The sequence below is a fragment of the Streptopelia decaocto genome (genome assembly GCF_964273445.1).
Source record: "Streptopelia decaocto genome assembly, chromosome: 14".
Lineage (NCBI taxonomy): Eukaryota > Metazoa > Chordata > Aves > Columbiformes > Columbidae > Streptopelia > Streptopelia decaocto.
The window spans coordinates 6,318,780-6,343,234 of NC_138669.1; the positions used below are offsets into that span (position 1 = coordinate 6,318,780).

At 56.9% G+C, this 24,455-nt stretch overlaps 1 protein-coding gene across 6 annotated transcripts; it reads left to right on the forward strand.

The window, feature by feature from the left end:
- Positions 1-1,421: 1,421 nt before the first annotated feature.
- Positions 1,422-15,104, forward strand: STK35 (serine/threonine kinase 35). 6 transcript variants are annotated; one of them, XR_014185399.1, is made up of 4 exons: positions 1,437-1,860; positions 6,964-7,711; positions 11,460-14,454; positions 14,598-15,104. XR_014185399.1 is itself a non-coding variant. In XM_082065394.1 (3 exons), exons 1-2 carry the CDS (start codon positions 1,437-1,439, stop codon positions 7,674-7,676), a joined length of 1,137 nt encoding a protein of 378 aa, XP_081921520.1. In that variant the 5' UTR covers positions 1,422-1,436; the 3' UTR covers positions 7,677-7,711; positions 11,460-15,104. The 6 variants fall into 6 exon arrangements, 1 of the variants encoding a protein (XP_081921520.1); XR_014185400.1 differs by having other exon boundaries at positions 11,460-13,262; positions 13,576-15,104; XR_014185401.1 differs by having other exon boundaries at positions 11,460-13,262; positions 13,740-15,104.
- The last annotated feature ends 9,351 nt before the right edge of the window (positions 15,105-24,455 follow it).

Below are 24,455 nucleotides of genomic sequence, written 5' to 3' on the forward strand. Positions count from 1 at the left end.
TTTGGTTGCCTATCGGGAGTGGCACGGCAGTGTGTGATGGCCCGAACCCTGGAACTCACTGGCTGCCACCCCCGGCAGCACCGGACCCAGCAGCCCAGTGCCAGGATTTGTCCCCCTGCACTGCCCAGAGGGAAAGGATGCTCATGAAGCCCACGGCCAGGGGGTGAAGAGGAGTTTGGGGACAGTGTGTGGGACATCGACCCCTGTGTGGGCATGTGGCTACCCCGGGGGGTCACACTGAGCCCTGGGGCTCCCCCTGGCCCCTGCCACCCCTCAGGGTCCCAGTGGATGGCAGTTACTGTGCCCTGCTTTTGGTGACTCATGCATTTCCCATCCCAGGGGCACCGACATGTGCTGGGCCACCCCATGGGGCCACGAAAACCCCCGCTGCACCAGCACCTGCCCAGCCCTGGGGCAGCGGGATGATGTCCTCTGGGATCTCAGCTACTTTCCCGGAGAACTCCAGCTGGAAAGCCCCCGGTGAACCGCCGGGAGCGGGGTCGGACTGTCACCGGAGGGCGAATGAGGCACCCGGGAGGAGACCCTAATGCTGCTGGTGTTTTGAACCGCCCCGAACCCGCCCTACCGGTGCGGCTGCACAGCCCCGGTGCACCAACACCCCCCGCACTGCGCGGCTACCGCCGGTGCACCGGGGCCCTTCTCCCGCTGCACGGCCACCGGAACACCATCCCCTCCCGATGCACCGACAAGCGCTGCGCGGCCCTGCGGTGCACCGACCCCCCTCCCCAGGGCACCGAACCGTCCCGGGGGGGCGGGTCATTCCCGCCGTTACATAAGGGGTTTACGTCAGGGCGCGCGGCCCCGTTCTTATCCCGCCGTCCCTCCCGCTCGCTCGCTCGTTCGTTCGTTCGTTCGCTCACACGCCGCCGCGCAGCGCCCGGCCCGGAGCCGCCGCGGCCCAGGTGAGCCCCACGGGCCCGCACCGCATCGCTTCCCCTGTGCCGTGCCCGGCGGGGAGAGGACCCTGGGCCAGGCCGGGGCTGCCGCCGGCTGCCGCCGCCTCGATGACCGGCCTGTTTACACCGGGACGGCGCGTACCACGGCGGCGGGGGGAGCGGAGGAACCGGCCGGCGCGCTGAGCCCCCACCACGCTGAGGCATTTTAGCGGTGCCCCGGCTACCTGGCACGGGGTGGGGGCGGACACGGGCCGCCGCCACTGAGGCCCATCCCACCACCGGGGGAAGGCCGGATCCCGGCGCGGCTCTCGTTTAATCCCCCCCGCGGCCGGCGTGGTTCGTCCCGCGCCGCCGCGATTGGCCGAGCGCTTAAAGGGGCCGGCAGGGCGCGCTTTTCCGCCCTCCGACGCGGCGGCGCGTGCCCCTTTGCCCGCGCGGCGCTCCCCGGCGCGCGGGGCCGGGGAAGGTGGGGGGGGGCGGCGGCAGCGGCGGGCGCGCGGCCCCCCCCGCGGCGACGCCATGGAGGCGGCGGACAGTGGCCGCTGCGGGACACAAAGGGCGACGCGGCGGCGGCGGCGGGCGGCGCGCCGGGGCCCGATGGCGGCGACGGTGGCGGGGCCCGGTCCGGGTGGCAGCGGCGGCGGCGCCCCGCGGTACAGCCTGCTGGCCGAGATCGGCCGCGGGGCCTACGGCGTGGTGTACGAGGCGGTGTCGGGCCGCAGCGGCGCCCGGTTGGCGGTGAAACGGATCCGTTGTGACGCCCCGGAGAATGTGGAGCTGGCGCTGGCCGAGTTCTGGGCCCTGACCAGCCTCCGGCGGCAGCACCCCAACGTGGTGCGCTTCGAGGAGTGCGTCCTGCAGCGGCACGGCCTGGGCCAGCGCATGAGCCACGGCAACAAGCGCAGCCAGCTCTACCTGCGCCTCGTCGAGACCTCCCTCAAAGGTACCGGCCCGGGAACCCCCGGCGCCCTCCTGTGCACCCGGGAACCCCCGGAGCCCTCCCGTGCACCCCTGTGTCATCCTCCCTGGGTGCCCTCCACCTCAGTGTCACCCACCCCCTGAGGCTGTCACCCCCCCTGTTGTCATCAGCGTCCCCACACCAGGGAACTCCTGGGATACCCCATGCTAGTGTCATCCCCTTCCCCCTTTGCAGCCCCTCTGCCCCCCAGCATTGCCCCGTTGCTCAAATCCCCCCTCGGCATCACCTGCCCTCAGAGGACCTCCCACAAGCTCCCCCTCCACCCTTCCCTCCACCTTAACTCACCACTTTGACAGTATAGCCACCCCCCAGCTCCCGCCACTGCACCCCCGGTTGTCCCGATCTCCTCTGTCACTCTTGGGGTCCCTCTGCACTGCAGCAGTGCCTGTCCCAGGGGTGCTGCCACCCCCCACCTTGGTCCTGTCCCTGCAGGGCTCCCCAGGGTCCCTCTGCTGCCCCCAGCACTCCCTGGGACCTCTGCCCGGGGTCACCCGCCCTGGGCCCTGCCCCGTGCTGTCCCCTTGGGCCCTGCTTGGGTGTCCCCTCCGCTCGCTCCCTGTCCCCTGTGTGCTGTTCCCAGGGACATCCTTCCATGAGCCCCACCCTGTGTGTTGCAGCTCGATGCCCTACCCATGGGGTCCCTCTGTGCCCTGCACCTCTGCAGCACCCCAGCCCCGTGTTCCTTGTCCTGAGGGACCCCATTGTCACGTCCAGGCTCAGACCCCTGTGTGCTGCCCTTCCCTGCATCCCCTTCCAGTGTTAACCCCTCTGTTACACCCTGTCCTGGGGCTCCCTGCGCCACCTTGACCTGCCCCTCAGCCCATGTGCGTCCATTGGGGACCTTCACCCATCTCTGCCCAGTCACACCGAGGGGACATCTCCCCCTCTCTGCCCCAGTCCTGTCTACTCTGAGCCCCCCAAGGGTGCAGCTGGTTACGGAGTCCTTCCCGCTTCCTCGAGCTCTTACAGCTTTGGGACTGTTCTCTGTCCTCTCCTGTCTTGTTCCCCTCCCAAGTGGGGGCAGCCCTGGAAGCTGCCACCCCCTTTTTCCCCTGGGGTCCCTCAGCAGCATCACGGGGCTGTCAGGGGTCACCTTCTCCTGCCAGAGCTGATAACTGTGATAGTGACATCTCCGAAATGCTTGCTCCCTCCCTCTGCTTCCTTGGCTGCTTGTCAGATCCAGCTCTGCCATGTGAAGATGTGGAAAAATACCGGAGCTCTGTGTCCTCGATGCCCCCGTGCCCCCCAGCCTGTCACAACCAGAGCCAGCTCACCCCAGCCCCTCCTTCCCCAAACTTGTGTGTCAGGGCTCCCGTACACTCTGGGGAGCTCAGCAGCCTCCAAACCCTGTGCCAGGCACAGACTTTGTGCAGAGCTGCTAAGACCCATCCTCAGGGGAAACCTCTGGCTCTCATACCGTTCCTGCCCTGCCTGTCACCTCCATGCTCCGGGGGGACATGTCCAGACTTGCCCCCTCTGCCCTGTGCGGCCCCGATCCCTTCACACTCCAGCACAACCACCCCGAAGGGCACTGTCCTATTTTCTATATGGCCTGAGTGCTTCCTTTACGTGCCCTCGCTGATGTGGCTCCCTGGTACAGGAGCCGGCTCTTCCCTTTGCTGGGTCCAGCTGGAGCAAGTCAAGCTCCTCCTGGCAGGTTTGGGGGTTTCCTGCCCCCCCCTTTGCCATATGCACCCTGAGAGGAGCTGGTGTGGCTTGGGGACAGCTTGGGTAGGTATAGATGTTCCTCACCTCTAGGGAGGGAGAGAACCCCCCAATGTTCCTGCTGTGGGAAGGGCTGTGCAGCCCAAGACGGCAGAGCAGCAGTTTCGCTTCCCAAAATACAGCGTGTTCCTTCTCCCCTCTGCACTACACTGTCTGCTGGCCCCAGGCTCAGCAGGGGCTGCACTCACCGTCTCCCCAGGCTTTGGGTCCGATACGGCACCGATAAATCTTTTCCGAACAAAAGCCTGGGTGAGGTGAGCCTCCCAGGCCCGCTTGCTCTCCATCGCTGCCCGCTGTGTGCGCGGAGCTGCTGCACCGCGGTGGCCGGCACGTCGCCACGCTGCCGTGCCATTCTGCACGACCGCAGCCGGGCTATTTACGGGCCGGCACAGATGCTGTGCCAGCGCGCGGGGGGGGATTAATCGGGGACTTTCTGTATCGGGAGCACAACTGTCAGGATAGCAGGCGATGTCAGGTCTCAGCTACAGTGCGAAGCTTGAGCCTTCGTCATTTTAATGAGATTTGGCATATTATAATAAATTTAAAGGCAGAGTGCAAAAGAGAAGCTGGGAGCCCAGCACTGAGCCCTGACACACGCACATCTTTGTGGCTTGTGCATGGCCTCTTGTTCCTGGCCCACAGCAGGGACAGAACTGCCTTGGTAAGTGAACAGGTATAAGGTGTTGCTTCCCAGTGTGTCACTCATGAGGCCACCAACTTGCCACCAGCTCACTTGTGGGCCACACTGGCATTGCCCACGTGCTACTGTCAGTCCCAGTGCCTCGGCTGCATGTGCCGACTCTCGTCTTCACTTTGTGCAGAGCAAGTCAGAGGTTATAGCAGCAGTGGGATGCTGCTTCTGCTGTCATTAGATTTATTTATTTTTTTCTTTTTCCCTGTGGTGCTAAGCAAATTAACAAGCTGTTAACGAGCTCCCAGGACAGGCTGTGGCAGGGCTGCTCTGTGATGGAGAGTGAGTCCGGCCCATCGTCTGCATCTCTTCAGCTCTGGGCTGCTCGACTTCAGTTTGCAAACATCTCATCTTTAGGAAGCAGCTTTGCCAGCTCCTTATGTTTAAAGCTGTTTGTTTTGAAGGCAGGAAGATGATTTAACAACTAAACCACTTTTCAGATTATAGGAAGAAAATGAGGAAATATTACTCTTGGCTTAAGCCTCTCCCGGCAGCTCCACCCGGCGCGAAGCACACGGTGCTGCCGGGTCAGTGCTGTTCTCCCTGTGCCTGCTGAGCCCCAGGGGCCAAGTTTTATACCAGAGCCCTCCTTATGCTAAAAATGAGACCTTGGCTTGTTGGAGCGGGCAGGTCCCTGCTGCTGGTGAGCCGGTGTTTGAGCCAGGTCTCTGTGGGAAGGGGCTCTTGGCTTGTCCCTGCTGTCACCATCCCACCTGGTGTTCCTGGCCATGTGTGACACGCTCAGGGCTGTGATGTGCTCCGTGTCGTGGTTGCTGGCTGAGAAGAGCCAAACCCTCCTGCTCTCCATGTTTGGGCTACAGGGGTGCTGAGGGGACAGGGAATCAAAGCCCTGTTCCCTGATGTGACATTCCTGGGGTTCAGCAAACCCAGGGCAGTGGCAGCTGGAGGTCCTGGCTGTGCTGAGGTCTCTGCTCCAGAGACGAGCAGCCTCTGCTGGTGTTTCCATGCTGTCATGCCAGTCTCACCAAAGGGTGAGAAGCTGCTTTTCCTGGTGGGTGTTTTGGTCTCCAGAGCCAAGGTGTCCCGTGCTGCTCCCTGCTGGCCCTTGGGATTGTGTGCTGAGCCCCCTCCAGCACCTTGGGGTCTCACTCAGCCCCTCAACGACCACCCAGTGCCCTATGTCCTTCCCATCCCCCAGCCCTGACCTTCCTCTTCTGCCCAGGGCAGGGAGGTGCAGCCAAATCCTTCTGTTGTCCAGATTTCCATTTCCATAGCAGTAGCCATGGCTACAGACTGTTTGTCCAAATAACCGATATTCCCACCCACACTGATCGCTGACCATTGTGGGCGCCGTGCAGCCCAGGCCTTGGTGTCCTGGGTCGTCCTTGGCTTTACCTGCTGCTGGAAGTTTGCTTTCCCATGTGCTCTCCAGGGCTTTGCTAAAACAAAACCCAACTTTGTCAAATGGGTGGAGTTATTTAGCTGCTTTCTAAACACTCAAGTTCATCTGTGTGACTTGCTAACTATGGCAGAGGTGAGTGATGTCCTTCAGCTTCTCCCTTATAGTGCTTAAGGATAAAAACCATCTAATTCCTAGAGTAAAGTGATGCCCTGGTTGTGCGTGCAGGTTCTGCCCATCACCTGGGTGCTCTGTGCAAGTGATGTGAGGTCTGGCAATGGGATTTGCACCCTGGCGTTGGCTGATTCTGTTGGCCGATGTCATGCTGTTGCACATAAACAGGACACAAGAGAGTGGTTTGTCTTGGCAGGGGGCTGTGGAGTGAATCTGAGGTGCAGTGAAACAGACCTGAGATGTTCTGAGCTAGAAGAGCTCAATGAGACCTCTGGTTAAGGGAGAAACTTTGGGTAATAATACTGAATAGCAGCACGAATGAGCAAGGCAATAGTTACGTTTGTAAGCATGGCTGAGGTTGCTTTTAAACATTGTTTGCTACTCGGGCCTCTGGTTTCCTCTCCTTAAAGACTCGTTGGCACTCAATGAAGCTGTACGAAGTGGCAGAGCTCCCCTAGCACAAACACAATGCTTAAATGCACAAATTTGAGTCTGAGGAGAACTGCAAGGCTTTTGTGTGACTGCTCTTAGCCAGGCTGTGCTGGCCCAGCCTTGCAGGGTGTGATTTACTCCCCACTCGCGGTTGTACCAGTAAAGCGTAAGGTATAATAGAAGGCAGTCTTTGCCTCCTGCGGCAGAGCTCAGGTGGAAGAGCTGCTGTTCACACAGAACTGATTTATTTTTTCCTGCAGACTTGCTGCTAATTGTGCTTTTAGTGGCTGCTGCTTTGGCTTTCAGAGCCCAGGGAGAATTGCCTAACGGTAGCACAGGAAAATAACCCTCCACTTCCAGGTTCCCTGCAAGCACCCAAGGAGACACAAGCCCAGTCTCACTGGCACATCTGCGCTTTGGGAACAGGTCCCTGAGCTGGCTGCCAGCCCTGGGCTCAGAGAAATGTGGGGCTGGTGTGTGGCACCCAATGGGATCCTAAAGCTCTTGGAGCCACAACAGCATCAGCATCACTGCTGGTACCTCACCATGCGATAAGTCCCAGTCACATTCCCAAGGCCTTTCCCATCTGCATAAAGCAGACCAGTTCCTTGCCTGCCCTCAGGAAGTGTGTACATTTTATAATATGTCTGAAAAACCCTCTTTTGCTTGTGTCCCTTTTGGTTAGGCGAGAGAATCCTGGGCTACGCGGATGAGCCATGTTACCTCTGGTTCGTCATGGAGTTCTGCGAAGGGGGAGACCTCAACCAGTACGTGCTGTCCCGGAGACCCGACCCTGCCACCAACACGAGCTTCATGCTGCAGCTGACCAGCGCCATCGCCTTCCTGCACAAGAACCACATCGTGCACCGTGACCTGAAACCGGACAATATCCTCATCACTGAGAAGTCGGGCACCCCTGTTCTCAAGGTGGCCGACTTCGGGCTCAGTAAGGTCTGCGCTGGCCTGACTGCTCGGGGCAAGGAGGGCGGGCATGAGAACAGAAATGTGAATGTGAACAAGTACTGGCTGTCTTCAGCGTGTGGCTCCGATTTCTACATGGCACCCGAGGTCTGGGAGGGACACTACACCGCCAAGGCTGACATCTTTGCCCTGGGCATCATCATCTGGGCCATGATTGAGAGGATCACGTTCATTGACGCCGAGACCAAGAAGGAGCTGCTGGGGACCTACATCAAGCAGGGGACCGAGATTGTGCCCGTTGGGGAAGCGCTGCTAGAAAACCCAAAGATGGAGCTGCACATCCCTCAGAAACGCAGGACTTCCATGTCTGAGGGAGTCAAGCAGCTCCTGAAAGACATGTTGGCTGCTAACCCGCAGGATCGACCCGATGCCTTTGAGCTTGAAACCAGAATGGACCAGGTTACATGTGCTGCTTAAATTCAGGGCAGGGCACTACTGTGCTTTGCAGCTGGGTAAGTGATCCGCAGTTTTTGTATTATTCTGTCCGCTGTACCAGCCCGATAATGCACTTTGTAGTGACACAAAGGAGTCTTTTATGTTTCCAGAGCCATTTCTATAGTGACTCATCAGAGCACTGCTTCTGAGGTTTTTTTTCCCCCACCTATTCCACTGCAAAAAATAAAGTAGAGGTGGGAAACAGAATTAACAGCTGCACGTCCCGCTGCTGCCCAGAAGTCCAGTGGAGCCGAGACAGGCTGGTGCAGGGCAGAGAGACCCATGAGCACCTTTGGACATCAGCTTTGGGGATCCTAAATCATAGAACCAGAGAGAGCAAGGCTCCAGCAGCAGGGTGGTGGGGAAGGTGGGGGCACTTGGGCAGGTTTTGCTAAAAAAAGACCCTCCTCGCTGTCCACGTGAGGGTTCCTGAGCTTATGTAAAAATACATGCTGCCCATCCCAGGTGAGTTTTGTGCTGGGCGCAGAGAAAAGGAAGTAGAGAAATGGAAAGGCCCATTGGGTCGGTCTAATTCTGTCACTGCTGTTTTGTCCAAACTGGTTCACAAACCATCCCCGCCCCTGGCACAAAATATTTAACACCCGTAAGATTTCCAGCACAAGTAATTGATGCGACGGCTTCCGCCTGGGGCTCGGTACTGGTCCCAGTGTAAGTGTGGGATGGGGATTAGGCTGGGAGGGTGAATGTACAGAAATGTGAGCCCTTCAGCTGGGTATGACAAGGTGCCCCGAAGCAGGACACCCCACCTTTCAGCAGGACACCCCACCTTGCGCCCCAGGGCCGGGCGCGGGGCAGCTCGGGTGCTGCGTGGCGGAGGGTCGGGTCGGGGTTTGCTGTTGCCATCTGCCATCGCTCTGCGCTGACACGCTGCTGCTGCTGAGTTACACAACCAGCCCGTGCCCTCCGGGGAAAATTCATCCTGCGCATATCTGCAGAATTGTACATGCAGGGATAACAAACAGTGAGGGGACAGTCCTGCCCTGTGGCTGTTTGTTTAAAACCCAGCTGCCTCCTGCAAACCCCTCCAAATGCAGCTGGAGCAGCCGTGAGTCTGCACCGATCGCTCTGTCCCTGACACAGCTGAGCAGGGATGGACGCACTTACACAACACGACCCGACATGCATAGCGTGGCCACTCGGCCGTTTGGTCACCGCAAACCCTGAGTGTTGTGCTGTGGGGAACGTTCCTCTGGCGTGTCTGTGGGGTGGCTATTGGTGTGCTTTCCTGTAGGGTTTTTCTAGTGCATTGTGTATTTATTGCATTCAAATCAGGCTACCTCTGGCTGTTATTAAATGCAAATCTAAAATTGGAAACGGGTTTGAGAAGCTTAAAGTAGGATTTAGAGCAAGACCTGAATTCTGCTCTCAGGTAATTTAAGTTGACTGAGAAACTCGGGTAATCTCTTCCAGCTGAGTTGTGGCATGGGTGTGTGGTTTGTAGGGCTGCTGGGTCATGCCGTGGGTTCCCCAGGACAGCTCCAGACCCTGCTCAGCCTTGGGTTGTGTCGTAACCTGGAAAACTGTAACCCTCCCTGATCCGAAAATCAGATTTTTGCTTACTCTTCACTCTGCCATAGACATCTGCCGATTTTTTTCGTGTCACAGCAGCTTTGCCTTCAGTCCTGCTATGGCTGCTGCGCACACGTGCAGCCTTCTCGCCTGGTTTACTCCAGCACCGCTCCTCCTCTGGCGCTGGTTTTGATCATTCTCGTTTCAGCTGAAAGTAGCTGAAACTGGATGGGATCAGCTGAGCAAGTCAAGGAAAGGGATGGTGGTTTCATTTCTGAAATCGTGTTAATTTTGGCTGCAGGCTGGTTTCAAAGTGGTTTGTGAATCTTGTTGCGGTCGAAACGAGCTGTGGGACAGCAAGAGCAAGGGTGGTTCCTCTCCTTGGCCGCAGCAGCAGGGGCAGCGTTGCAGGGTCACCCCGCAGGGTGGTGACATCTTTGTGGGCAGCTGTGGTTCTGCCTGGAGGGCCCTGAGGATGTGCTGGGTCACATCACCTCTGGCCACATGTGTTTGTGGTTTTGTTTGCTCACTGTCGCCCCGCTGTCCCTCCTCGGGGGGGCTGCTGCGCTTGGATTTCAGGGAGCTCCCAAGGTGCGCGTCACAAACAGACATGCAGAGCACAGGGAAGAATTTAGGAGATATCAGAGGCTCTCAGCTCTGTCCCCTGTACCCTGTGCTCCCACTCAGGGGCAGTTGATGGGATGAACACAAGAAGGTGTTGGGTTATCTCCCTCCCTCTGCCACCACACAGAGCACATCGCCACCCCCATCTGCCGTGACCCACGCGTGAGTGTCATCTTCCCCAGCCGAGGACTCCGTGGGCTGCTGGTTCACATCCTGCTGATGCTGAGTGAACATTCGAGCTGATTAAAACTAAAAGTGGCATCAGCGGAGGGATTAAAAGCTCTCGAACAAGCCCCTGAAACAACGTGCGTCAGTGGGGTGAGCTCTGCGGTCTCAGAGCTGCGAGCTCGGCGCTGCTCAAGCAACGCTCTTCCCTGCAAATGTTCCTACTCCAGGGAAGCGCACACGGGATCACTGCCCTACTTGCTAATGAAGCTGCGCCACAGGAGAAGTCTTCCAGAAAATTCCTTGCGCGATTGCCCCTGACCTGATGCTCGGGTGCCACTCACAAGCCTTTTCTCAAACAGGCTTTTTCTGATGGGTTTCCCTCCCCTGCAGAGCAGCGTGCCCGTGGCCCTGGCTGCTGCCCCCAGCAGCAGGGGCAGCTTCTTCCTTCAGAAATGTGTTCTTTGGGCAGGGATTTATTTGATGAGATTTTCTCAAGCTGAGGGATTTGAGTAATGTGCTGGGCAAGGCAGTTTTCCTTCATCAGGTCTCTCCCACTGCTCTATTGCTGTCACTTGGTGTCTCATGTGTTCCCAGTGGGACAGGAGCTGTCCCTGCTGAGGCGGGGAGCTGAATCCAGCCCCCATTTTTTTTCTCTGCAAACCCATCCTGCCCTGCTGTCATCTGTGCTGAAATGGGTCTTAGGTGGCTCTGCAAGAAGCAGGTGAGAAGCCTGAGCTGCTGCAGACGTGCAGGGCAAGAGGCGTGGGGTGTCCCCAGTGTCCCGGCTTGTGCCACCTCTCTGGTGCAGGACTGGCATCTGGCACTCGCCGGCACAGCGTGTGGAGCCTCAAGGCCGGGCTCTGCTGTGGTAACGCTCGTCCTTGGTCCAGCCGGGCTGTCGCTGTGGGGGTCCCGCGGGACAGAGCTGTGTCACCAGCCCCGGGCTGGCTGCGTGCCAGCCTTGGCAATGCGGGGCTGTGTGACTCGTTCCTGGGAAATAAACGGCTGTAAACCTGGTCCAGGCCCACGTGCCTGGATCAAGATAAAACACTGTGAAGTAGGGATGTGGCAATGCCCATCTTGGGGTAACTGGGAGCACTGGGAAGGCTGCGGGAGTTGGGCTTCCTCTCCTCCAGCCCTTGCATCCAGCAGCCAAGTGAACCAGCACTGACCCTGTTACCTTTGCAGTTGTTTGGAGTCCTGGTCTGGGGCCCCATGGGCTCATCCTGAGTTCTCCCAGCCACTCAAATGCTGCTTTAGTCGAGGTTTGGGAACACGGGGCAGAGTTGCGCTGAGCACTGAACCAGCGATCCCACTCACTTTGTCCGCAGTTGGGCTCATGTAGCAGCAGGAAGGCTGGCAGGACATTGTCACAGTGTAGTAACTGGGACAAAACCACGGACACACCTGACCTCTGTTTGTCCTTTCTTGTTTTTCTTGCAGGTTTATTTACCAGGGACCCACAATCTCCATTATTTACGTGCAACAAGAGATGTTGAAGATGAGGGAAGACGACACAGAAGATCCCTGGTGCGCAGGATCTCTGGCAATGTGAAATCTTTGGGTGTTACTTTGTTTTGTTGGGAAGAGGTGTTCTGGGGAGCAGGGGTGCTGCAGGGGCCTGTGGAAGAGCGCAGGCTGGCAGCTCTTGTGCTTGTGAGACTATTTTAAACAAGATCCAGAGAGCAAAGCTGCCCCTGCCCAGCCCTCCCCGTGTCTCCTGTGTGGCTGTTTGACTCGGTAGATGTTTCTAGAGAAGATTTGGTTCCATCAGGAGGTGGGAATCGCAGCCAGCAGTGAGGTTTGCTGTCAGGCACTAGTGCTGAATCTGGCTGGGCACAGCTTTGGGTTTAAAGCTCTTGTTTTGGCTTGGGGAAGCAGGAGTAGAGCTATTGCTGGTTTTGCAGTGGGAGGGCTTTGCTCTAGAAAAAGTGAGTGTCTCGGACCACGTGTTGCAAGCAGATGAGTGATGTCATAGCCAGGCAGCTTCTGAACAGGCAAATGCTGCCCAGGCCGTGAGCAGTTGGCGTTAATTAGGACAGAGTAGCAGAAACAGGCTGGAAAGGCATTTGGTGAGGCAGGTCTGCTGCTGCGGTGGGTGAACCTTCCTCCTCCCTGGCTGGATTTCACAGAATCACAGAATCGACTGGGTTGGAAAAGACCTCAGAGATCATTGAGTCCAACCCTTGGTCTAACTCTAGTCCATTTACTAGATCATGGCACTAAGTGCCATGTCCAATCTCAGTTTAAAAACCTCCAGGGACGGCGAGTCCACCACCTCCCTGGGCAGCCATTCCAATGCCTGACCACTCTCTCTGTAAAGAATTTCTTTCTAATGTCCAGCCTAAATTTCCCCTGGCAGAGTTTAAGCCCATGCCCCCTTGTCCTATTGCTAACTGCCTGGGAGAAGAGACCAATCCCCACCTGGCTATAACTTCCCTTCAGGTAGTTCTAGAGAGTGCTGAGCTCAGCTCTAAGCCTCCTCTTCTCCAGACTAAACAACCCCAGCTGCCTCAGCCTCTCCCCATAGGTCTTATGTTCAAGTCCCTTCACCAGTCGTGTTGCTCTTCTCTGGACCTGCTCCAGCACTTCAATCTCTTTCCTGAACTGAGGGGCCCAGAACTGAACACAATACTCCAGGTGTGGCCTCACCAATGCAGAGCACAGGGGAAGGATCACTGCTCTTGTCCTGCTGACCACGCTATTTTGGATACAGGACAAGATACCGTTGGCCTTCTTGGCCACCTGGGCACACTGATGGCTCATGTTGAGCTTCCTGTCAATCAGTCCCCCCAGGTCCCCTTCTGCCTGACTGCTCTCCAGCCACTCTGTGCCAGCCTGGAGCGCTGCAGGGGGTTGTTGTGACCAAAGTGCAGCACCCGGCACTTGGCCTTATTGAACTTCATCCCATTGGAATCAGCCCATTTTTCCAGTCTATCCAGATCCCTCTGCAGAGCCCAGTGACATTTGTTATGGTCTTTCTCTACTGAGAACAACAGGGAGCCTGTAGGTACGTTTTCAGGTGAATCATCTGCAGCCAAGAGAAACGGAAAGCAGTTCACTGCGCTGACGTGTTTAATGTTCAGTCCTTAGGAAAAACACTTGGGAGAGGAGGAGGTTTGGCCTAAACGGCTCATGGGCTGGGTTTTGGCCTCGGCAAAACACTTTTCCCTGCTAGGTAACTATCTCTGGGAAGCAAAAGGCAATGCTGCTGTTTGGGTTTGGTGACAGCACAGTGCAGCTCAGGTAAGGAGATTGGAACCTCACGCTGAGCAGCTAATACTCGATTTCCTTGCCTATATTTAAAGCAACACTAATATTCCGGGGACGACCCCATGTTGATGGTCTTTAGGCTTTGCTCTCTGTAAATGTGATGTACAGCACCACCTCTCCTCCACCCTGCCAGTTCTGAACCACCTAAAACATTCCTCATCACACTAAACCCGTCACAGTGTTTTGGGGAGCAGCGTCGCTCCCCAACTGCCCTCACAGAAGGAGGGTTCCCCTGAACCCTCGTTCCTGACTGTGGGGATGTCCCCACATCTGTGTGTGGCTGCAGTTTTCCCTGTGTCAGCCCTGGAAGGTTCCTGAACTGGCAGCACCTCCTTGTATCTCTTCCATGGACTTTGAGCTCACAGGAATAACTGCAAGTGCCGTAAACTCAGGTGGGCTAAGGCAGGGAAAGGAGGGAGGGGTTTCTTTTTCCTTTTCCATCTATTCCAGGACACAAAGCTGAGGCTGTCGCTGCAGGAAGGCCGTGTCCCTCTTAGGAGGATGGTGCCAGGAAGCTCCAGACCAGGAGTCTGTGACTTGTGAAGGTTTGGACAGCACAATTTTGGTGCCAAGCCCCAGTTTCCACGCTGCTCTTCTCTTTGTTTCTGGGGATGCTGCTGTGGCCACAGCTGGACCACAACTGTACAGACTCCCTCCTGCTGGCTGCTGGGGTCTGGGCAGTTTTGGGGTTTGTTAGCGCGTGCCCTGGCTGTGGAGTGCTCTTGGAGGCTTTGATCGGCGCTTGGGCTGCTCTCGTTTGTCTCTAATTAGCAGGAGATCCCTGTGGCAGCTGTGCTGAGGAGCTGCGGGCGGTTTTCTCCACCTGACAGAACCTTCGCTCCTGTTAGAGCTGTCAGAACCCAACCCTGGCCTGAACGTATGCGGTACGAGGGATTTACCCTCCCAGCCCTGCTCATGTGGCTTTTCCCACTGGAAGGGCCCCCCACTGGCGTTATACCCCAGGAGAAGGGAGCTTCTTAGATTTCCATGTGTGGAGAAAAGCCTGGAAGGCAGGATGTGGGGATGGAAGGTAGGACCGTTGCCCACAGCTGGCTTCTGGACCCCGCTCCCCAGGGACAGGAGCCAGCCTGGTCACTCCCTTGCTCCATCGCTGGCTCAGGCCACCCTCAAACCACACATCTCCAGCTCAGCTTTTGCATTGCAGGTGTGTTTTTGAAGCAGCTTGGTGTTAGTGAGTTAGACCGTAGTGCCTTACTTAGGATTTAGCAAATACTTCCAAGGACGAGATGTGGGGCTGCCAGCCTGTGGCCAGCATGGATGTTCCCCTCAGTAGTTTGTCCTTTTCAGAGTGTTTCTCCCTGATCATTTTGCTGCTGTTTGTGCTCGACACCCTGGACTATACGGGAACCTGCCTTGTGTTTACAGCCCCTCACATCTCTCCTCCCCGTTACTTTGGCCCAGACCAGTTCTCCCTCTCAAACAAGGTGGGAACAGCTCAAATGTGCCCATGCTGCAGGATGGGAGATGTTTGGGTTTCTCTTCCCAGCTGGGTCTGTCGGGTGTCCCCCCTCCAGCCCCTGCAGGCTGAACTGCTGCTGCTGTCGGTGTTTGTGGCTTTGGGATGTGCTGCTGGGAAAACTCAAGCTTAGAAAAGCAACACAGAGCCTGCTGCCAGTGCCCGGCCTAAAGCCAGGCTGGCTCTGTCTCTTCTGGCCACAGCAAAGCTGAGCATCCAGGGGCTGGGGGGTCCTGGTCAGTGTGGGGGGAGCCAAGCACCCCCTCCTGAAACCCTGCTGCTCCCCAGGGCCCCCTGCCAGGGGAGTGATTGTATGAAACTGTTTACTTCTGCCTATGCTGTTTACAAGCGGGATGTGGGGTGGGTGGGGGAACAAGCCAAGCCTCAGGAGGGTTGGGAACGGTGTTATGTGTACCAGGCTGCAGCAGGGCCCACTCCACTGGCTCCGAGGAGGAGAGAGCAGCGGTGGCTCCAGCCCAGAGGGGTTCGATGAGCTCCCCCATGTCCCCTTGCTGCTGTGCGTGAGGTTCAGCAGTGCTAGTGACAGACCCGAGTTACCCCTGTGGTCTTCCTCTACTCCTCAGGACCCAGCTCCTTCACATATCAGAGGCTCCCAGAGCCTTTCCGGAGCAATAAGACTTAAAACAAGCATTACCATGGTCTTGGAAATCCTCTGTTGCGTGCGTTGTCTGTCTCTTTCATATGCAGTACTGAGTCTGGGTTTAAGCCTGCCGGACGTTGTGGGGCAGCTGCTTCAGGGCACAAGCTGGGATGTGTTTCCCTGTGCTTTCTGCAGGTCAGGAATCACGCTGCTGCTTTCCTCCTCCCTTCCCCGGCCTGCGCTGCGCCAGCCTCACACCGCACTGCCCGGGGGTCCCGGTCCCCTTTGGCACCGTGGCTGTGCCGTGGGAGCCGGCTGGGCGCTACACCAGGCTCCTGCAGCCCCCGGCTCCCGGGGCGGTGTCGGGGCAGCGGAGCCCCCGGCTCCATCGGCCAGGGATGCTCGTGCTGCTGGAACTGTCGCCAGCATTGGGGACAGAGGTGCTGGCAGCTCCTCTGCTGCTCAGCTGGGCACCGGGCGCATCCTGCACCCAAAAGCATTTTGGACATCAGAGCAGGGTGTCAGGGCGGTGGGCACATCTGGAAGGTGCAGGGAGCTGCTCTCACCAGCTGTGCTGGGACAAATCCCATTTCTCTGCCCAAGTGAAGCCCAGACTAGGGGAAGAGGTCGCAGGGGCCCAAGGGAGTGTTTGGTGTCCCCATCCCGGGCCTTCAGCAAACACCAGCAGCTTTCAGAGCTGCTTCCCTGCAGCACCAGGGGGTGCAGGGACCCTGGTGGTGCTGGGTGAGCCCTGGGATGGGAACCCCCAGCCCAGCACCCCTCTGGGCTCCCTGCAGCCCCTGCAAACCAGAGCTCAGGCTTAAACCCAGACTCCAAACTGAGATAATTACATTAGTAAATGAACCTGTATTGTTTTTTGGGGTTTTTTTTTTGTTTGTTCATTTTTGCACAGAAGCTGGTAATCTAGGACCTATGTGTGAACTTTATATAAATATTTTTTGTACTTGGTTTACTTGGGTTGGTATGAGACATTCTATTTAAGTTCTTTGAACACTGTGGATACCCTAGTGTGTATGAGTGGCAGAGGCTTTGTAAATTAAGATATGTTTGTGTGAATAAAGCTATTTGATGGGGTTGAAAAGCCACACACAACTTGAAACACAAGCTTTGTGCGTTTGTCCTGGCAGTGGGTTTGTAAGGAATGGGAGTCCCTGAGCAGTGATGGTTGATCCCCGTACCTGAAGTGGTACCCACTCAATCCCGAGGGCAGGTCTGGCTGAGCCCAGGCCAACCCCAGGGACTTGGGGCACTAAACCAAGGCACAGTGGGCAGTGCCAACCAAATGTGGCTCCCTGGCCCACACCAGCAGCTGTTTCTCCTCGCCCTGCATTAGAATTAGCCCCATTCTCCCTGCACATGTCCAGCAGGCCCTGGCGATGAATGGGACAGCAAATGTAGCCCCTGCCCACATGCTGCCTGCAGAAATGCCTCCTGTCCCTGTTTGGGAGCCAGAGGATGAGCACACCCAGCCAGGAGAATGCCCTGCAGACTTCTGCTTTAGAAGCTGCAGGTATTTTCTTGCTTTGCACAGATCCTCTACCCCAAATCCCAGATGTACAAACCAAAACCAAGCCAGTCACAGCAGCCGGGAGCCCCATAGCCCCATTTCCAGCTGGGACCCCCAGTGCTATGGTGACATCCATGCTGGCTGAGCCGTGTCCCACAGTGATGAGACGTTCTCCTTCGTGCAGGTAATGGCAGCCAGTGATTTCCCAGGTGTCAAACAGATCGGGGCCACCAAGCCAGTGAGGGACACACAGTGTCCCGGCATGTGGGGCCATGCAGCCACTCGCCAGCCCTTGTGTAACAGCCCCACGGCCTCAGGTGACCCGGGGCAGCCACAGCGCTGGGTGGCCAGTGCTCCTCCAGCAGCCCCAGAACCCCCGGCCATGTGGCTGTCAGCATTGTGCACCCTAATCACTGCTGACAGGGACCCAAATTGGATGTTTTGAGGCCAGCAGGGCTGGTTGTCCCCAGCCAGAGTGACGCCAAGGGGCCAGAGCTGCCCTGTTCACCAGCGCGCAAGCCAGGGGAGCCCGAGCTACATTTCAACTGGGGTGTCTCGGGGCTGGGGGCGCTGGCTCTGTGCCCAGAGCATCCCACCTGCGGGGAAGGGGTCTGGTTGGCTCCAGTTGCACTGGCAGCAGGTGCAGGACAAGTCCCAAGAATGTCCCTGTCCCAGTGACAAGTGCAGCTGCCCAGGGCGGCTGTGCCACGCTGCTGCCGCGGTGCGGACACTGGCTGATGCTCGCAGCATTGCTGCAGGCTGGGGGAGCAGGGGGGTGGTCCCACTGCCCTACCTGGGTGCGCATCACTGGCATCCCGCCGGAGCAGGGACAGGAGGTGACACAGCAGGGGAAAGGTTTCTCGGAGGCACGTGCTCCATCCTCGCCTGCAGAGACGCTGCCTCAACCTGCTGCCCTGGACGCAGCACTGTCCCCCCAACACGCGGTCACCCCCAAACCTGCCAGCAAAAGCTGCTGCACCACCCAGGAGGCTCCTTCTCCCTCTGCTTTACACTCCACCTGTCACAACAATCATTTTGCTGACCTCCAGGTTTGTGGCATCACACGCTTGTCCATGGCCGGAGTTGCAGCATGTGCCGTGGGCGACCTGCGATCGCTCTCCTTTGCTTGGCCCCTGCCAATGTGATGAAGACAAAATCCACCAGAGCTGGGGTGGGAGCTGGGTCGGCTCACACGTGCATTGCCACGCTCCGGTGAGGAGCTGGGAAGCGCAGGTGACCACACGATACAGCCAAAAAGCTTTTAACATCATTAGCGGGAAGATGGTGTCAGTCACCGGGAGAAATGTCTCACTCCAGATTTGCTCTCTAGAGACCTGCGATTCCATATGCAAAGCAGGCTGCTGAGCTCTGTGAGGATGCTTCAACAACTCGAGAGCTGACAAGTACCCCAGCATGAGCCATCGCCTGCCCTGCCGCTCCCTGGGGACCGGGAGGGGACACGTGGCAAAGGCCATGGCCAGGGTGGGACAGGCAAGGGAACCCCCAGCAGCCAGCACGGCCACCGTGGTCCCGACTGGGCACACACCAGCATCACCCCGAGGGGTTTCGTGTCAGAGCTGCTGCCACCAGCTCCACTGCCCCTTGCCCTCCTTCCAACCGCGTCAGGAACATTTCCAAGAGCTGCCTCTCCACAGAGGCCCCAACACTGCATTTTACAGCTACAGCTCTAAGCCATTCAGTGCAAAACTATAAGTCCTTAGTTAAGAGCTCTTTTGCTCCTCAAGCAGCAGCCACTTATGCAGCCCCCGCTGGACCTGAGAGACGGCAGCTGCTCGAGCTGGTAGGAGGAGAGCAAGACCGGGTTTATTGACACAGGGCATCCATCTGCCTCATCGCCACGTTGATGAATAGCTCTATTCTACCCCGTGTCAGGCTCCGGCAAAGCAGAGGATGAACAGCTAAAGCTGCGGCAAAGCCCACACACTCCATCGAGCTGGGAGATGACTCAGCCGAGGCTCCTCGTGCGGATGGAGGTGACGATGACACACGAGGGTATGAACGCTGGTGAGCGGGGGTTCTGCTGTCCCCGGACTCCCCTCCTTATCCTCTGTCCCTGTTTGGTTGTGGGACAGTTGGAGGGTCCTGAGCACAGGGACAGCCCGGTCCCAATGCTCTGCCACGCACCACAGGGTCATAGAGTCATTGTGGTTGGAAAAGCCACTCGAGATGATCGAGTCCAAACGTTCCCCCACCCCTGGCACTAACCCACGTACCTGAGAACCTCAGCTCTGTCTGTTCAACCCTTCCAGGGATGGTGACTCCACCACTGCCCTGGGCAGCCTGTTCCAATGCCCGACAGCCCTTTGTGGAAGAAATTGTTCCCAAGATCCAACTTCAATCTCTGCCGTGGAACTTGAGGCCATTTCCTCTCATCCTGTTGCTTGTTCCTTGGGAGCAGAGCCTGACCCTCCCTGGCTCCAAGCTCCTTTCAGCCCACCCCACACCACCTGCCCTCCCCACAGCCCAGACCACAGTGGCAGAGGCAGCAGCATCACCCAGAGTCACTCAGGTCAGTCTCGATTCCACCAACAAAAGCCACTTCTCCTCTCCAGCTGGTTTCCTGGCAGAGTTAATGGCCTTTGCGCCGCTGGGGAGGCAAGCAGCAAGGGAGGGAATTAAGACCTTATTTCCTCTGCAGAGGTAAGATCTTTAAACAAGCTTCTCAGCCGAGAACTTTCATTTATTTTATTTTTTTTTTTCAGATTTTGCAAGGGAATCTTGTTCTCCAGAATTGCATCCGCCTCCGCCCCCGCTTAGCGCTGCCAAAGCCTGTGCGTCCCCCGGGACCAGCCTGCGAGCGGCAGCGACACATGAGCTGACACGGACACGGCTTCAGCCTCGCTGTCCTGCCGCAGTCAGCACTCCGGAGTGACCCCTGCAGCCCCCAGATCACCCAGTGCACGCAGCGCCGCGGCCCCAGCACCAGGGCTGGATGAGCCCCCAGGACCAGCATCCTTCGAGCAGCCACAAAGCCTGGCCCAGGAGCCAGCTCTGAGCTCCAGCTCTGCTCCCCCCACATGGATCCAGCCCTGTGGTCACTCCTGGTTTAACCAGGGAAAGTGGAGCATCCCAGGGCTGTGAGAGATTCTCATTCCCACTCTGAAAACCCTTCTGGGCACTGGAAAAAGCACAGGGCTCACTTCCCCTGTTCCACAAACCCAAGCAGGTCATTGCCTTAAACCTGAGCCCAAATCCCTCCTTGTTCCACAGATATGCCCCAATCCCAGGCCCTGTGTTTGGGAACATAGAGAAATGTCCCCCGAGCCTTCAATGGCAAGAAATAAATGCCCACAAAGTTGTTGGCCTGCTGTAGTCAAACAGCTGCCCCAAACTCTGCAGGTCTCCTTGGTGGGGCTCCCTCCCAGGCTGTAATGAACTGGAGTTAATTGCTGCCTCGGGGACATAATTAACTCCTTCCTGTCCTGGTCTAGCTGGGGCTTTTGCATCTCAGGAGAGCAGTTTCCAACCCCCAGGTTCCTTAGAAAACATACATCCCTCTTCCTTCTGAAAATGAACCTTCTGAATCACAGCCTGATGAGCAAAGAGTGCCCTGATGTGTGGCAGTGATTTAGAGCTGGGATATATCTGGAACGTAACATTTATTTCAGGTGGATGAGGCACCAGTGAAATGTGGAGCAAGTGGGGAGCAAATCCATCACACCTGTGTGATGGTGGGATTGGAAGCAGCTGCCGAGGGGACAGGGACACATGAGGAGGTCTGGTACCCTCTGGGGATGTGGGGGACACTGCCAGGAGCTCTGGAGGAGCTGGGACATCTGGAGATGCTGCCATCAACGGCCATGGGGACACAACCTCTACAGAACGGTTTGTGTTGAGCCCCCTGTCCCCAGAACAGGGATCACCTCAAACCAGGCACTGCCCAAAAATCTGCCCCAAACCCGACACTGTCACCCACGGGTCCCAGCTGGAAACAGCCGAGGGAGAGCCAGGCACGAGGTCCATCCTCCTCCCTGTCCCTGCGTTGGTTTCCCCTGCAGCAAATGTCTGTTTCAGAAATGCAGGAGACATGAAATATGAAGATGGAAATTGCCAGCGACTTTTAATTTGGGTTCTGCCAATTTCTCTGTTCCAGCTATTGATTTTCCATAAAGATGAATCCCCGCTCCCAGCTCTCTCTGACAGGCACTATCTGGGTGTTTTGCTTGCCCTGAGAGTGGAAATATATGTTTTATTAAGTGTCAGAGCTCACTAATGAGAAGAGGGAGGAAAATCAATTGTCTGCTTATGTCTTGATCTCGAAGACAGGACTAACAAGTTCTTTATTTTGATGCTGTGGGCAGGAGGACAGGGCAGAATGACAAACGTGGCAGACAACGGCTGTCAGCTCTGCTCAGAGACAGCTCGGCACACGGGGGGCAGAGGGGTACGTGGTGTTTGAATGTTTCAGACACGTTTGTATTGGTATTAATGCAGAGAGATTCATAGAGAGCCACACAATCCTACAGTTGAACTGATGCCTGACACAAAGCTACTGAAAACAGTAAAATTGCAGCTGCAGACTGTCAGCAGCTTCATGCTCATATTCCTAAAATGAAGAGAGCAGCTTGGCCAGCTGTTCTGGATAAGGCAGCCAAAGGGATTCCACTCCTCCATGCTGAATTTGGGGTGAAGGTTAGCATTTGTGACAGTGAGAAGTACAAGCAGGCTCAGAGCAAAAGTCTCTGCACAACTGCAGCAACAAACCTGCTTCCAAACATGCATCGTGCTGCACTCAAGGTGCTCAGGTGGCATCCTAATCCCACCAAAATGAGGAGCAAATCTTGCCAAATCCAGGACTTCGCCTTTGCTTTAAACTCCTCCCAGGCACAGGCTGTGGATGGATGAGGTGAGGTTGGCCGGACCTACGTGGGACAATCTGTGTGTCCTCAGACCCCCAGAGCACCATGGCCAAGGGACAAGGACAGGCCCAGCTCCCAGCACACACGGCCCAAAGGACAGCACTGGGGTCTATGACATGAGCATGAACATTAATTTCCTGCAGAAACATGGTGTTATTACCAAATACTGATCTCTCCCCTCCCCGCCCCCCTGCAAAGCTATCAACCTTCTTTCACTCACATTTGTTACCTTCCTTGTCTGTTAGAGAATCACACCTGACAATCATCTAGTTAATCTCTTGGCAGCTGTGAAATGAAATGGTAAGCTCCGGCTGCCTCCTGAAGATGCATTGATTTCTTAAAATGACAGATCACCTCCTCCCTTGATTTCAAGCCGAAGCTCAGGGCTCTTGCCTATCATTCAATTAAAAAAGCTTAGCAGAGACGCACCAGCTAAAGCAGACAAGACAGCATTAAGGCTAAGACCTGACCCAAAGATTTAATCATAGGGAATATGAAGGCATCTTCAGACACAGGGTGCCTTAAACCAGCCCCCAGAAAGCAGCTCAGTGAGGCTCATAGAACACAGAGCCGCTGCCGAGCCCCGTGGAGCGGAGCTGAAACACCAGAGTAGCAATGGGAACATCACATGCAGAGAAGCAAAGCGTTGGAAACCATATTTTGGATTCTCCAATGACCACAAACCCCACAGACCTCAGAAAATGGCCTTTTTGCCAGGTTAGAGCTCCCACAGCTCCATCGCAACAGCAAGGGGACAAGATGGGTGTGAAATTAAATGTGCTTGTTAAGCTTGTTAAGGCTGCACAGAGCCCTTGGCCCCTCTGCTCTTCTCCTCTGTGTCCTCCGTACTATGGGAACCTGGGCACAGCCCTGGGCTGGGGACAACAGCCATGTCACACCTGGGAGGGCAGAACGCCCAGCCCAGGGATGTCATCAACCCCTCAGCGCTGTGTCACACTGTGACTGCAGCAGCCGGGCATTGTGTGCTGGCCTGCTGTCAGCTATAAAAACCCACACCGCTCATTAAGCTGTCAGACAAGACAGCGGCTCCTCTCCCCAAGGAAGCAACCATCTCCCCTTGTGGACAGTGGGTGTCGACAACGCGAAGGTACCCCAGTTCCTCAGGGACCAGAGGGTGAGGCTGAGGAGTGAATTACTGAGATTTACGGAGAACAAGCTACAAATTATTTTGGAACCTACAATTCTGTAGACAATTGAGGTATGTCCCCATTAACCACCACAAAGCAAAAATCATCACGGGGAACAGCAGGGACTTGGGGGAGAAGTCGGTGGGTGCTGGGGGCCCAGCTGGGTGGTGGAAACCGACTGCAGGGAGAGGAATCATAGAACTATAGAATCACAGGAGTGTAGAATCACAGAATCATTTGGTTGGAAGAGACCCTGAAGATCATCGAGTCCAACTGTTTCCCCACCCCTGGCACTACCCATGTCCCTGAGAACCTCATGTCTGCGTCTGTTCAACCTCTCCAGGGATGGTGACTCCACCACTGCCCTGGGCAGCCTGTTCCAATGCTCAACAGCCCTTTGTGGAAGAAATTGTTCCCAAGATCCAACCTCAACCTCCCCTGGCGCAACTTGAGGCCGTTTCCTCTGCTCCTGGCGCTTGTTCCTGGGAGCAGAGCCCGACCCCCCCTGGCTCCAAGCTCCTTTCAGGCAGTTCAGAGATCAGAAGGTCTCCCGTCAGCTCCTGTTCTCCAGCTGAACCCCCCCAGGTCCCTCAGCTGCTCCCATCACACTTGTGCTCCAGCCCCTTCCCCAGCTCCGCTCCTTTCTCTCAACTAGCTCCAGCACCTCAAGGGTTTCCTTGGCGTGAGGGGCCGAAAACTGATCCCAAGATTCGAGGTTTGGTCTCCCCAGTGCCCAATACAGGAGATGGCCACTGCCCTGGGCCTGCTGGCTGCTTTATTTCTGTTACAAGCCAGGATGCTGGTGGCATTTTTTGCCTTTTTGGCCACCTGGGAACATGCTGTCACCAACACCCCAGACTGTTTTCTGCCAGGCAGCTTTCCAGACGCTCTTCCCCAAAAGCACCCGTGTCCACCCAGGGACCTGGAGCCTCATCCCCTGAGGGGTTTATTGGTGTGTCCCTGGGCCTGGGCGGTGGGGAGGGCAGCTGGGACCCCCGGTCCCCATCCCGGTCCCCATCCCGCCCCAGAACAGGCTGCAGATGCCACAATGCATCACCATGGCAACCATGGTGGCTGTGGGCAGCGGGGCCACGGGCACAGCCGGGCTGGGCCGGGCTGGGGCTCCCCAGGGCCGACAAGGTGGGTCAGGACTTGTTGTGGCCTTCCTGGGGCCAGGAGCTGAGTTTGAGCCATGTGGGGTGGCACTGGCCCCCATTGGGTGTCCCCTTCCAAACCCCCAGCTTGGGTGACTGCAACCTGCCAGTGAACAGAGTGGTGCTGCTGGGAACGCAGCCCTCTCTGGCAAGAAAAATGTATATATCTATAAAACCAGGGAAAACAAGCACAATCACAGCTCCGTCTGTGGGCAAACAGACGGTTCCAGGGAGCCAAATGGCTCCCAAATCGGGGTAATGTCACCTGCTGCATGTGCTGTCCCTGCTGCGTCCCTGCCAGGAGCTGGCACCGCGTTGGGTTGGGTTGATTTGTGGGGAAAACAGAAAAAGTGGAGAGGAAATACAGCTTGTTTTTCT